The sequence below is a fragment of the Primulina tabacum genome, chromosome 12, assembly GCF_025594145.1.
Source record: "Primulina tabacum isolate GXHZ01 chromosome 12, ASM2559414v2, whole genome shotgun sequence".
Taxonomy (NCBI): domain Eukaryota; kingdom Viridiplantae; phylum Streptophyta; class Magnoliopsida; order Lamiales; family Gesneriaceae; genus Primulina; species Primulina tabacum.
The window spans coordinates 33,620,602-33,635,708 of record NC_134561.1 but is presented as its reverse complement, the minus strand read 5'-3'; the positions used below and the strand labels follow the sequence as shown (position 1 = coordinate 33,635,708).

Sequence of the window (15,107 nt, the reverse complement as noted above, 5' to 3'; positions counted from 1 at the left end):
TCACTTCCCGGTGGATTTAGACACCAACACCACATTCGAGAGCCATGTAGCAAATTGAATTTCCCGAATGTAGCCGGCCTTCAAAAGTTCTTTCACTTGCTCATTAATAACTTTGTCCTTTTCAGGACCAAAGTGTCTTTTCTTTTGCTTCACCGGGTGAGATCCCGGGAGAATGTTCAGTTGGAGCTCCGATATCAGGGGAGAAATCCCTGTCAACTCCTGTTGGGACCAGGCAAACACATGAATATTAGCTTTCAAACAGTTAATCAAACTAACCCGGGTGGATGTACTGAGGTCTCGAGCCACCCGGATTTGCTGGCCTGGTCCGACTTCTATCATCTCCTGCTCCCCCTCCGCTATAAAATGTACTTCTCCTTTATCCACTATTCTCCATTCCCCCTCTTCAACCTTTGATTTCTTTTTCTCCCTCCTGGTTTTGCTCTGATCAGCCCGGACTGCCTCCACATAGCATTTCCGGGAAGAAGGTTGATCTCCCCGGACTTCTCCTACCCGGGCTCCCACAGAAAACTTTATCTTTTGATGGTGAGTAAATGTCACAGCCCTCAACTCATTCATAGCTGGCCTCCCAATAATGATGTTATACGAGGATGGGGAGTCCACTACAGTGAAAGAAGTCATCACCGTCTTTTTGAGGTCTTGGGAGCCCAGAGTTAGTGGTAAGACAATCTTCCCTTCAGGGTAAACCACATGGCCAACAAAGCCAAAGAAGGCAGTTTCCACAGCTTCCAAATGGTAACCCTGCAAATTCATCTGCACAAAAGCATCTTTAGAAATTACATTTACAGAGCTGTCCGAGTCAATAAAGACTCTCAAAATGTCATCATTTGCCACCCGGACTTGGATAAACAGGGCATCATTGTGGGGCAGATTCACCCCCTTCAAATCCTCGGGGCCAAAGCTGATCACCGTCTCGCTCCTCCTCATCCCCTCTACCTCCATACACTCCCTCCTACTTCTCGATTTCCTTGCCCGATTGGAGTCTCCATCAGTGGAGCGAACTCTTTTTTCTTTCGTGCTCGGGCTTTCTTCTTCTCCCGGGCTCACTCCTTGGACTACTCCTTACACCTCCTCCTCGGGCGCTGGATCCTGGCTGCCGAGATGTCCAAGGTGGCAATCTCGGTCTTTTGTTGTCGTGACTGGGTCCCGGGGCGGAAGGTAAGACATAATCTCCCTTCAGTGTCTTGCAGTCCTCGGTGTTATGATGACACACTTTGTGGAGAGTGCAAAATCCTCTCTTCTCTGGCCGGGATAATTTGTAAGGTCCAAAATTAAGACGACGTAATCCAACTGCATGCGAATCTAGGAAATTATGAAAAATTGAGTAATTAATTGATTTTAGCTGCTAATTAATTATGTGACGTACTTGTTTATATGCTAAATGAGATTTATTTGTCATCATGCATAAAAAAATGTATTTTTAGGAATATTCAAGTGACGATCGAGGAACGGGGACCGAGGGCTGAAGAAAACGTAAAATATTTATATTAAATAATTATTTTTAATTATTTAAAAGATGGTCGATGCTTTTTAGTATTTTTATGAAATTAAGGGTTTTGAGGTGATTTTATACGCCGGGGCGTAAATTTTATCGGTGTTGGTTTTTCAACTAAAATACGAGCTTTTTGGCAACCCGGCTAATAAATTCACAAATTTATTTAAACAAAAACCTTGTTAATATTTTATTTAATTCTAATTAAAGGCTAATGGGCTTAATTGTTGGCTTAATGGGCCTAAAGCCATGTTAGCAAATAATTAGTATATAATACATGATTTAGTCTCCCCAAAACCCTACACTTTTTGCATCAAGGGATCGGCCACACACTTTTTAAAATCTGAAAACACTCCCATACACACACGGCACTCACCACACCAAGCTAGAAGAGGTTTTCGAAGGCATCAAGCCAAGAGCAAGCCATCGTCGCGTCCCGTTCTTCGTCGTCAACGGTTTTTCGTGCGTATAAAACGCAAAGGCACACCCTAATCTCCCTTTACTCATCCATCATATCATATTAATGCTTAAATTATTGGATGCATGAATAACATGAAAGAAAAACAAGTGCCACTTTTCTAAATTTTCGTTTTGGATCATAGCATGATATGTTAAGCAAGGTTTTTGATTCTTAAAACATGATTGTATGTTGTTTAAGGACTGCCATGATCTAGGCCATGATTTACAAGGGTTTACACGTGAGTTAGGGTCCTGTAAGCGCACCATACACGCTGGAATTTGAAGAGCACCAAATAAAACGTAAGTTGCTGTCATGGGAAGAACATGGGTTCGATTAGGGGTCCTCACGGCCGGGCTTGGTGCGACTCTTGTCCAGGGGCTAGCCAGGGGCGTGGGGGAGACCAAGGAAGAGTCCTAGCCATGCTAGGACTCGAGAGGAGAGGCGGCGAAGAGTCCATCGTAGGAAGGACTCTACCCGAGAAGCATGGCAGTTCGCGTGCAGGAGGTGCGCGGCTGCAGGGAAGGGAAGGGCTCGTTCCAAGCTTGCTGGGCAGGGTTAGGGCGAGTCCTTAGGATCCTGGGTAAGTGCTAGGTATGCTGGTTCGTGGCTAGAGTGTCGGCTAGGGTCCTTATTGCATCAAACATAGAGTCCATGCAGGATATAACTCTCGGCCAGCTTATGGGCAGTAGAGGGGACCTTCGTTTTTGGTTTTGGGGAGGGTTTCTTGTTAAAGTTAGAGTCCAGTAGGCTAAATTATTGTGTTGGGCAAGTTTTGGCTCGACATGGTTCGGGGGTAACTCGTGAAAATCAGAAGTTGGCTCGGGATCGAAGTTTAGGTGTCAAAATAGGGTTTTAAGTAAAGAAAAAATTGGAAAACGGATCACGGGGGTCGAGTCGGGGTCCATAAGGGCTAAAATAATATAAAAAGACTAAATTTAGAATTTAAGAATTTTATATTAAAGTTTGGTATTTTTCGGGATTAAAACACTGTTAAAACAATTAAGAAAAGATAATTGAAAAAGTCTAACATTTAAGCCAAATAAAATTATGAAAAAAATTCACGTAAGCTTAAATAATTATTTGGGACATGTTAGAGTCGTGAAATCAAGGAAAAAGTCGAAAACGTAAAATGTCGAGTCCAGGGGTAAAACGGTCTTTTTACACCTAGAAATTAGTTAAGGTCATGGCAGTGCCCTAAATGCTATTTTATGAAAATATGATTATTTTTAAATGTTTATGAATTGTTCATGATTGAATGATGATTTTTAAATGTCTATTTGATTTTTATGATTGAGGGAAGACATTTAAAATACATGTTGCATGCTTGGTTTCAAAAATGAAAAACGTAATGATATTCATGATTTTTCTAAAGTGATGTGAATGAAAAATGTTGAAGGATGTGAAATAATTGTGACTAATTCGTTAATGTTGGCGACGTCGTGAGGGTTATGGTCCCAGTAGGAGCCCGACGATCGTGTTTCCATCATTGCGAATATGTGGTAACGGATATGTGGTAACGGTTTTGTGGTAACGGAAGAATGGGAATATCGTGAGGGGAAAAGGCCCCAGAGGGAGCCCATTTATGGGAAAAGGCCCCAGAGGGAGCCCCGACGAGCGTATTTCTATTCGAATCATGATAGGCCAGGGCCCAGTTGACCGGTGAGAGTGTTGCTGGTGTCCCCCGCCGCCCAGTACTGTGGTTTTATGTAGATGGATCCATCGACCCTCATGAGCATGATCAGGAAAGTCACAATTAACGATCTGAATTCAACAAAAGGAAAAGGAAAAGGAAAAGGAAAAGGAAAAATGTTTATGATCATGAAAAATGTTTTATGTCATGTCATGTTGAGAAAAAAGGGAAAAGGTTAAGGTTTATGGTTGCATGTCATGAAAAAGTATTTTATGAAAATGTTTATGTTTAAAGTTTATGCATCATGAAAATATTTATGAAAATGTTTATGTTTATGCATCTTCATGAAAACGATATTTTAAGTACACATATTTTTCACCGTTATATGTTGACTGTATTACGTATTACTCGTTATCAAGATTATGGTGTGTTGAGTCTTTAGACTCACTAGGTGTGATGGATGCAGGTGGTATTGAGGGAGGACTTGATGAGTGATTTGACTGGACTGAAGGCGCACACAACCCGAGGACCAGCGCTTCTACTTTTTCCGCATTATGACTTTTGACTCATGCTTTATGATTAAAGATTTTTAAGATTACTTATTTATGCTTTTGAGAGATTTTTGAGAGGTTTAGTATGGGCTTTACTTTTCAAATTATTGCTTTTTAGGTTTAGTAAAATGTTTGACGATTTTATGCTTTAAAATATTTTTCTTTGGATTTTTAAATAGCAGTTGGATGTTTATTTTTAAAATGATGTCAAAAATATTTTATGGTTCGGCCGATGCTAAGTGAGGAAAAAAAAAATTTTTCTAGTACTTTTAAAGCAATAAAAAGAGCAGGACGTCTCAGTTGGTATCAGAGCAAAGGTCCTGCAAAGAGTTGTGCCACCATCAGCGCCGGGAATATCAGTCGTCAAGCCTCAAGTTGTAAGATTTACTTGCTTTATGTGATTTTATATGATTTAACCTGCATGACGTTATGGATATTATGTTTATGATACATGTTTAATAGCTTTTTGAGTAGTATTGCCTTGCATGCTTAAAATGCTAATTAAGTCAGGATGTGTTACATGATTAGAGAACTTAGATTTAAATGCATGTTGGTTACGTTAGAATTTGGAAAACATTCAGATAAAATGCCTCCTAGACGCGTACCCGTTATCGAGAATCAGGCAGAGAACAGTGTTAATCGCAGAGGGAATAGTCAAAGAAATGCACCACCACCACCACCTCCTCCAGGGGATCCTGCTACTCGTGCATTAGAGGGTATGGCTCGTCTCTTCGAGCAACAGTTACAGCAGCAGCAGATACAGCAGCAACAGCTACAGCTGCAGTTACAGCAGATGCAGCAGCAGCAGCCACAGCAGCCACCTAGGCCACATCATGATATTTATGAGCAGTTCCGGAGGCTAGGGCCGAAGGAATTTTCTGGCACCACCGATCCACTTGCTGCAGAGAGTTGGATCCGATCACTCGAGGTACATTTTCGCTATCTGAACATGGGAGACGCCGACCGTGTGAGGTGCACTACTTATCTGCTTAGGGATGACGCTTCTTTATGGTGGGAAGGAGCCGAGCATGGTGTTGACCTTGCTACACTCACTTGGGCACAGTTCAAGACGAAATTCTATGAGAAATACTTTACTGCTGACGTCAGAAGCCGGATAAAGAGGGAATTTATGACTCTCCGCCAGGGAGACGTACCTGTTGCCGATTTTGTGAAGAAGTTTGATAGGGGTTGCCACTTTGTACCCCTTATTGCTGGAGACGCGGAAGAAAAACTTAGGCATTTCAAGGATGGCCTAAGACCTACCATTCGGGATAAAGTCATGATGATGCGTCCGGAGAATTATGCTATGGCAGTTACTTATGCATATCAGGCTGAGCAGTCCTTAAAGGACATTGACTTTGAGATTCAGCGCAAGAGGCAGCACTATCAGAATAACAATCAACCCAACAAGAAGCCAAATACGGGTCCTCCTAGACCTCAAGGGCCTCAAAAGCCCCAAGGTCAAGTCAAGAAGCCAGCGCCACCAAAGCCACAGAATCCGGGAGCACCAAAGCCTGCTGAGAGGCAACCATGCAAGGAGTGCAACCGTCTACATCTTGGCAAATGCGAGTTGGGATCATATAAATGTTTCTACTGCAAGGAGGCCGGTCACAAAGCTATTGATTGCCCAAAGAGGAAAGCAGCTACTACGGCCCGAGCTTATGTGATGAATGCCGAGGAAGCCGAGGAAGAGGCAGACACTACACTCATCACGGGTAACCTAGTCATTTAACATTTTTATATTCCTTATTTCTGCATGAAATGTTAAATTGGTTATTAGAATTGAATTGTGATTAAGTTTCAACCTAGAATAAATTAGGTTGCATGTTCTACTTAGTTGGCCTTAAGCGATGATTTTAGAAACCATAGAAAAATGATTCGAATTTTTGTGCCTTATTTTATGTGAAGGATGTTATGATTCAGAATAAAAAGTCTAAGGGCCAAAATTAAAGAAAACCATAAAAGGGGGTTTCGAAATTATGGGGGGGCCAATATGCAATTTTCGAAAATTTAAGGGACTTAAGTGCAATAATTCGAAAATTATGGGTCAATAATGCAGACTTAAAAGATTGAGGGACTAAAGCAAAACTTCTCTAAGAAATGTTTAAGTTCAACACGAAATCTTCATTCAACTTTGGGAATTAATGATAGTAAATCCTTAAGTGTCAACACGAAAAGAATTAAAAGACATTTTCACCGCAGGGAGGATCATCATTCTAGGCGTAGCTACCTATGCTTTGCTAGATTCAGGAGCTACACACTCTTTCATATCAGAAACCTTCATCAAAAGACTGAATGTTACTCCTCAAGATATGGGTTTGGGTTTCAAAGTTTCGATTCCATCCGGTGATCAGATGCTCACGTCTAAGATTGTTAAGAATCTGGAGCTTCGTTTATTCAAAGATGTTGTTCGGGCAGATCTTATTGTGCTTCCTATGCCCGAATTCGATATTATACTTGGGATGGATTGGCTATCTGCGAATGGAGCTTCGATTGATTTCCGTCAGCGATCAGTATCTATCAGGCCACCCAGTGGTAAATCTTTTGTTTTCGAGCCGGCAAGAAACCAGCAAATGCCGCACATTATCTCTTGTCTATGTGCGAGGAAGCTTATTAAGCATGGATGTCAGGCGTATTTAGCATGTGTCACTACTACACATGAATCCATCAGCCAGAAGCTAGAAGATGTTGATATTGTGAGGGATTTTCCTAGCGTCTTTCCCGAAGACGTTTCTGGCATTCCGCCCGATCGTGAGGTGGAGTTCTCTATTGACCTTATGCCGGGCACTGTTCCTATATCTAAAGCACCTTATCGTCTAGCACCCGCTGAAATGAAAGAATTGAAAGATCAAATTCAAGAATTGCTAGACAAAGGTTTTATTCGCCCTAGTTACTCTCCATGGGGCGCACCGGTTTTGTTTGTGAAAAAGAAAGATGGTAGTATGCGTCTTTGCATCGATTATCGAGAGCTCAATAGGGTCACTATAAAAAATAAGTATCCACTGCCAAGAATTGAGGATTTATTTGACCAGTTGCAAGGAGCTTCGATATTTTCTAAAATTGATCTGCGATCTGGATACCATCAGTTGAAAGTCAAGGAGTCTGACGTGCACAAGACAGCATTTCGCACAAGATATGGGCACTATGAGTTTATGGTCATGCCATTCGGGTTGACCAATGCGCCAGCGATCTTCATGGATCTCATGAATCGCGTATTTCAGCCGTATCTGGATCAGTTTATTATTGTCTTCATTGATGACATATTGATCTATTCCAAGAGCAGAGAGGAGCATAGTCGCCATTTGAGGACAGCACTGCAAGTTTTACAAGACAGAAAGCTTTATGCAAAATTCAGCAAGTGCGAGTTTTGGCTTGATAGAGTGGCGTTCTTAGGCCACATCATTTCTAGGGATGGCGTGGAAGTTGATCCGAGTAAAGTTGAGGCAGTAAAAGAGTGGCCAGTACCGAAGAGTGTCACCGAGATTCGCAGTTTCTTGGGACTAGCTGGCTATTATCGCAAATTCATCAAGGGGTTCTCATCTATTGCAGTGCCTTTGACATCTTTGACGAAGAAAAATGCTAAGTTTATTTGGGGATCCGAGTGTCAAGACAGTTTTGACAAGTTGAAGCAAGCCTTGATATCAGCACCAGTGTTATCCATGCCATCAGGGCAAGGGGAGTATGTTCTTTATACCGACGCTTCTAAGCTAGGTTTAGGTGCAGTTCTGATGCAAAACGACCGAGTTATCGCCTATGCATCAAGACAGTTGAAAATTCATGAAAAGAACTACCCTACTCATGATCTTGAGCTTGCAGCAGTAGTCTTTGCATTAAAGATTTGGAGACACTACCTTTATGGAGAGAAGTGCAAAATATTCACTGATCATAAAAGCTTGAAATACTTCTTCACCCAAAAGGAGTTGAATATGAGACAGCGCAGATGGCTTGAATTGGTAAAGGACTATGATTGTGACATTAGCTACCATCCGGGGAAAGCTAATGTAGTGGCAGACGCATTGAGTAGAAAAGCAGCGGTTATCACTCAATTATCACTCCAAAGACCGTTGCAGTCCGAGATACAGCGGTTTGAGCTTGCCGTGTATGCTAGGGGCGAGGCCCCTAATCTTGCCACATTATCAGTGCAGTCGACTTTGAGAGACAGAATTCGGGATGGACAGCCTACTGATGAGCAGTTGCAAAAGTGGAGAGCAAGAGATGAAGCCAAGGGCCGGAATTTATATTCAGTAGTGGATGGCTTAGTCCGTTATCGAGACCGTCTATGGGTTCCTAGTGACGATTCTTTGAGAGATCTTATTATGAAGGAAGCCCACGACACACCATATTCCATTCATCCGGGCAGTACAAAGATGTATAGAGATTTGCAGTTGTTATATTGGTGGCCAGGCATGAAGAGAGACATCTTGAGATATGTATCCGAGTGTTTGACTTGTCAGCAAGTCAAAGCAGAGCATCAGAGACCAGCGGGAAAATTGAAGCCACTCCCTATTCCCGAGTGGAAATGGGAAAATATCACCATGGACTTTGTTGTGGGATTGCCAAAGACAGTTAAAGGATTTAATGCCATTTGGGTGATAGTGGATCGTCTTACGAAATCAGCGCATTTTCTACCTATTAAGACGACATTCACCATGATTCAGTATGCCGACTTGTATATTCGGGAGATAGTTCGGCTGCATGGGATTCCTGTATCCATCGTTTCTGACCGGGATCCGAGGTTCACGTCGTCTTTTTGGAAAAGTCTGCATGCAGCGATGGGGACCAAGTTATTGTTCAGTACAGCGTTCCACCCTCAAACCGATGGTCAGTCAGAAAGGGTTATTCAGATTTTGGAAGATCTACTGCGAGCATGCGTCATTGATTTCCAAGGCAGTTGGGAACAAAAATTACCTCTAGTGGAGTTCACTTACAATAACAGCTATCAATCATCAATAGGAATGGCTCCTTTTGAGGCACTCTATGGAAGAAAATGTAGATCTCCTATTCATTGGGACGAGGTTGGGGAAAGAAGAGACATTGGTCCAGATGTGATTGAAGAAACAGCTGAGCTTGTAGTCAAGATTCATGATAGAATGAAGACTGCACAAAGCCGACAAAAGAGTTATGCGGACAAAAGACGAAGGGACTTGGAGTTTGCAGTAGGCGACCACGTGTTTGTGAAGATAGCACCCATGAAGGGTGTTATGCGTTTTGGCAAGAAGGGCAAGCTTGGTCCTAGATTTATTGGCCCATTCGAGATTTTGGAGAGGATTGAGACACTAGCTTATAGAGTGGCATTGCCACCCGCACTTTCTGGAGTTCACAATGTGTTCCATATTTCGATGCTGCGGAAGTACATGTCTAATCCGTCGCATGTGCTTAATTATGAACCTCTTCAACTAACTCCAAATTTGTCGTATGAAGAAAGACCTGTCCAGATTCTGGCTAGACAAGAAAGACAATTGCGTAACAAAGTAATTCCAATGGTCAAGGTCAAGTGGCTGAATCACTCGGAAGAGGAAGCTACTTGGGAAACTGAGAGGGACTTGAAGAGTCGCTATCCGGATCTATTCGGTAAGTTCTAATTTCGAGGACGAAATTTTATTTAAGGGGGGAGGAATTGTAAGGTCCAAAATTAAGACGACGTAATCCAACTGCATGCGAATCTATGAAATTATGAAAAATTGAGTAATTAATTGATTTTAGCTGCTAATTAATTATGTGACGTACTTGTTTATATGCTAAATGAGATTTATTTGTCATCATGCATAAAAAAATGTATTTTTAGGAATATTCAAGTGACGATCGAGGAACGGGGACCGAGGGCTGAAGAAAACGTAAAATATTTATATTAAATAATTATTTTTAATTATTTAAAAGATGGTCGATGCTTTTTAGTATTTTTATGAAATTAAGGGTTTTGAGGTGATTTTATACGCCGGGGCGTAAATTTTATCGGTGTTGGTTTTTCAACTAAAATACGAGCTTTTTGGCAACCCGGCTAATAAATTCACAAATTTATTTAAACAAAAACCTTGTTAATATTTTATTTAATTCTAATTAAAGGCTAATGGGCTTAATTGTTGGCTTAATGGGCCTAAAGCCATGTTAGCAAATAATTAGTATATAATACATGATTTAGTCTCCCCAAAACCCTACACTTTTTGCATCAAGGGATCGGCCACACACTTTTTAAAATCTGAAAACACTCCCATACACACACGGCACTCACCACACCAAGCTAGAAGAGGTTTTCGAAGGCATCAAGCCAAGAGCAAGCCATCGTCGCGTCCCGTTCTTCGTCGTCAACGGTTTTTCGTGCGTATAAAACGCAAAGGCACACCCTAATCTCCCTTTACTCATCCATCATATCATATTAATGCTTAAATTATTGGATGCATGAATAACATGAAAGAAAAACAAGTGCCACTTTTCTAAATTTTCGTTTTGGATCATAGCATGATATGTTAAGCAAGGTTTTTGATTCTTAAAACATGATTGTATGTTGTTTAAGGACTGCCATGATCTAGGCCATGATTTACAAGGGTTTACACGTGAGTTAGGGTCCTGTAAGCGCACCATACACGCTGGAATTTGAAGAGCACCAAATAAAACGTAAGTTGCTGTCATGGGAAGAACATGGGTTCGATTAGGGGTCCTCACGGCCGGGCTTGGTGCGACTCTTGTCCAGGGGCTAGCCAGGGGCGTGGGGGAGACCAAGGAAGAGTCCTAGCCATGCTAGGACTCGAGAGGAGAGGCGGCGAAGAGTCCATCGTAGGAAGGACTCTACCCGAGAAGCATGGCAGTTCGCGTGCAGGAGGTGCGCGGCTGCAGGGAAGGGAAGGGCTCGTTCCAAGCTTGCTGGGCAGGGTTAGGGCGAGTCCTTAGGATCCTGGGTAAGTGCTAGGTATGCTGGTTCGTGGCTAGAGTGTCGGCTAGGGTCCTTATTGCATCAAACATAGAGTCCATGCAGGATATAACTCTCGGCCAGCTTATGGGCAGTAGAGGGGACCTTCGTTTTTGGTTTTGGGGAGGGTTTCTTGTTAAAGTTAGAGTCCAGTAGGCTAAATTATTGTGTTGGGCAAGTTTTGGCTCGACATGGTTCGGGGGTAACTCGTGAAAATCAGAAGTTGGCTCGGGATCGAAGTTTAGGTGTCAAAATAGGGTTTTAAGTAAAGAAAAAATTGGAAAACGGATCACGGGGGTCGAGTCGGGGTCCATAAGGGCTAAAATAATATAAAAAGACTAAATTTAGAATTTAAGAATTTTATATTAAAGTTTGGTATTTTTCGGGATTAAAACACTGTTAAAACAATTAAGAAAAGATAATTGAAAAAGTCTAACATTTAAGCCAAATAAAATTATGAAAAAAATTCACGTAAGCTTAAATAATTATTTGGGACATGTTAGAGTCGTGAAATCAAGGAAAAAGTCGAAAACGTAAAATGTCGAGTCCAGGGGTAAAACGGTCTTTTTACACCTAGAAATTAGTTAAGGTCATGGCAGTGCCCTAAATGCTATTTTATGAAAATATGATTATTTTTAAATGTTTATGAATTGTTCATGATTGAATGATGATTTTTAAATGTCTATTTGATTTTTATGATTGAGGGAAGACATTTAAAATACATGTTGCATGCTTGGTTTCAAAAATGAAAAACGTAATGATATTCATGATTTTTCTAAAGTGATGTGAATGAAAAATGTTGAAGGATGTGAAATAATTGTGACTAATTCGTTAATGTTGGCGACGTCGTGAGGGTTATGGTCCCAGTGGGAGCCCGACGATCGTGTTTCCATCATTGCGAATATGTGGTAACGGATATGTGGTAACGGTTTTGTGGTAACGGAAGAATGGGAATATCGTGAGGGGAAAAGGCCCCAGAGGGAGCCCATTTATGGGAAAAGGCCCCAGAGGGAGCCCCGACGAGCGTATTTCTATTCGAATCATGATAGGCCAGGGCCCAGTTGACCGGTGAGAGTGTTGCTGGTGTCCCCCGCCGCCCAGTACTGTGGTTTTATGTAGATGGATCCATCGACCCTCATGAGAATGATCAGGAAAGTCACAATTAACGATCTGAATTCAACAAAAGGAAAAGGAAAAGGAAAAGGAAAAGGAAAAATGTTTATGATCATGAAAAATGTTTTATGTCATGTCATGTTGAGGAAAAAGGGAAAAGGTTAAGGTTTATGGTTGCATGTCATGAAAAAGTATTTTATGAAAATGTTTATGTTTAAAGTTTATGCATCATGAAAATATTTATGAAAATGTTTATGTTTATGCATCTTCATGAAAACGATATTTTAAGTACACATATTTTTCACCGTTATATGTTGACTGTATTACGTATTACTCGTTATCAAGATTATGGTGTGTTGAGTCTTTAGACTCACTAGGTGTGATGGATGCAGGTGGTATTGAGGGAGGACTTGATGAGTGATTTGACTGGACTGAAGGCGCACACAACCCGAGGACCAGCGCTTCTACTTTTTCCGCATTATGACTTTTGACTCATGCTTTATGATTAAAGATTTTTAAGATTACTTATTTATGCTTTTGAGAGATTTTTGAGAGGTTTAGTATGGGCTTTACTTTTCAAATTATTGCTTTTTAGGTTTAGTAAAATGTTTGACGATTTTATGCTTTAAAATATTTTTCTTTGGATTTTTAAATAGCAGTTGGATGTTTATTTTTAAAATGATGTCAAAAATATTTTATGGTTCGGCCGATGCTAATTGAGGAAAAAAAAAAATTTCTAGTACTTTTAAAGCAATAAAAAGAGCAGGACGTCTCATAATTGGTGATCCGAGGCCAGGTCTCTACTGCATTCTTGGACTTCCCTCTCCCGGGCAATCTTCAGAGGCACATGATGAGAAAAGTGCCCTGGATTACCCCTCTTCTGTCCTCTCTCATCGGGTCTAGACACCAGGTCCCCTCTCTCCTTCTTTACAGCCTCCCTCTTCTGCTTCTGAGCCTCTTCCATATTGATATACTTCTCTGCCTGGGACAATAAGTCCTCAAAATCCCCGGGCACCTTCTTAGTTAATGATTTGAAAAATTCACCCTCCCTCAAGCCTTGGGTGAATGCGGTAGTCTTTGTTTCAGTGGCACAAGTGGGGACATCCAAAGCCACTCTTTTGAATCTTCTGATATAAGCCCTTAAACTCTCCTCCGGGCTCTGCTTGACCTCGAAAAGACTAAAAGCAGTCTTTTTGTACTTTTTGCTGCTGCTGAAATGGTGTGAGATCACCTTTTGAAAGTCTTTGAAGGAATGTATTCTTTGAGGGGCTAATCCCTCGAACCATCTCTGGGCTGAATATATCAATGTCGTCAGGAACACCTTACACTTTATTCGATCAGTGTAACAGTGCAGCATGGCCATATTTTCAAATCTGGCAAGGTGTTCCTCAGGGTCTGCATTGCCATCATAATCCTTCTTTACTTTGACAGATTTGAAATTCCCGGGAAGAGGTTCCCGGACAATTATATCAGCAAATGGGCATCCTCTGGTGAATGCCCGGGAAGTGCTCCGGCTCTCCAACTGTCCTTCCAGCACCTTCATCTTCTGTCTCAACTCCAACAACTCTTCCGCCATAGTTGAAGATTTGGACCCGGCGTTGGACTCTTCGTCTTCTCCTCTTACCTCCTCCTCCTCCCTCAACTCCTACTCTTGCTCCTGCTCATGTTCTTGTCTATCTCCAGGTGGTGTAACACGCTGAGAAATTTCTTTCCTAGCCATAGCTTGCTTTACTGCATCGGATACAATCTTTTTCAGCTCTTCCGGGGTCATGGTAATGAGATTTGGTCCGGTGTTACCAACACCACCTTGTCTCGAAGTCTGCCCTCCATCCTCCTGGTCCCTAGAATTATCTTGGTTAGTTCTTTTTGTACGAGCCATAGCAACGTCTTAATCTCGATTTTCCACAGATGACGCCAATGATGCGATCTCGCTGAAATGGGTGAGCCGGGTAAAGAGCTCCAACGAATCAAATCAACAATTTATATTGTTTGGGAATTTTGAGTGAAGATAATGGCTGTGATAACACCTGTAAACAATGAAAAGAACTCGTGAATGGGCGCCGGAGGGGTATCCGGCGTGACCACTCCGATGCTAAAGTCAGCAGGTTTTTCAGATGAACACAAGCAATATATGGAGGATATATGTGAGTGCTTGAGAATTCAAAGATTTCAGAATCTATAAATGACATTAATATCTGCTATTTATAGTAGAAAATGGGGTAGGTACCTCGATTCCAGAGCCACCTACTAAATATGTCAAGTCAGCTACCCATACTTGTAGCTTCTAATGACTTCTAGGACACTCTAAGCCCAAGTGATTCTGACAGATTAGACAGCATGTATCAATCACACTCGAGTGTGGTGCGATTCTCAAGGCGACCCGGGTAGTCAGGGACCTGGGTAATTATTTGAGGGCTCGGGCTATGACGATTGCCCGGTAAGAGTCGAAGTGCCCGGGAAGAGGAGATCTGCTCGGGTCCTCGAGAAAGTGACTAGCATATTGGCTCTGATCTGGGCTATCCAAGTAACAAATTAGGTTAATGATGACCCGGATCCTTATGGTGTATCATATATATATATATATATATAGATATAGATTCGTTATATTGGAACTATAAAATCTTGATTTCACCTCTACATGTAACCATAGTCCAATACTATTATTTTAGTTTTGGCCTCTAATGTATGTCATTTTAGACTGGTAATCTTTCAGCCTCGTCAATTTTTTATTCCCAAGTTTCTAAAAATTAATCAAATGGCAACGAAATCAAACCAACTTCGTTATAAGACCCAATGTATGTCGAACCATCACTTTGATCTTTAACTTTCAAACTAATCAATTTTGGTTTCAAATAACAAGCCCATTATAAATAGCAAACACATTTTTAAATTTACGAGGAGAAATCACATTAACATAATACTTTCACAATATATAAAAA

General features: G+C 41.4%; 1 protein-coding gene across 1 annotated transcript; it reads right to left on the bottom strand.

The window, feature by feature from the left end:
* LOC142520371 (uncharacterized) lies at nucleotides 1-960 on the bottom strand. The gene has a single exon (XM_075623363.1). The coding sequence runs from the start codon at nucleotides 958-960 to the stop codon at nucleotides 1-3; it is 960 nt and encodes a 319-aa protein (XP_075479478.1).
* Between the last annotated feature and the right edge of the window lie 14,147 nt (nucleotides 961-15,107).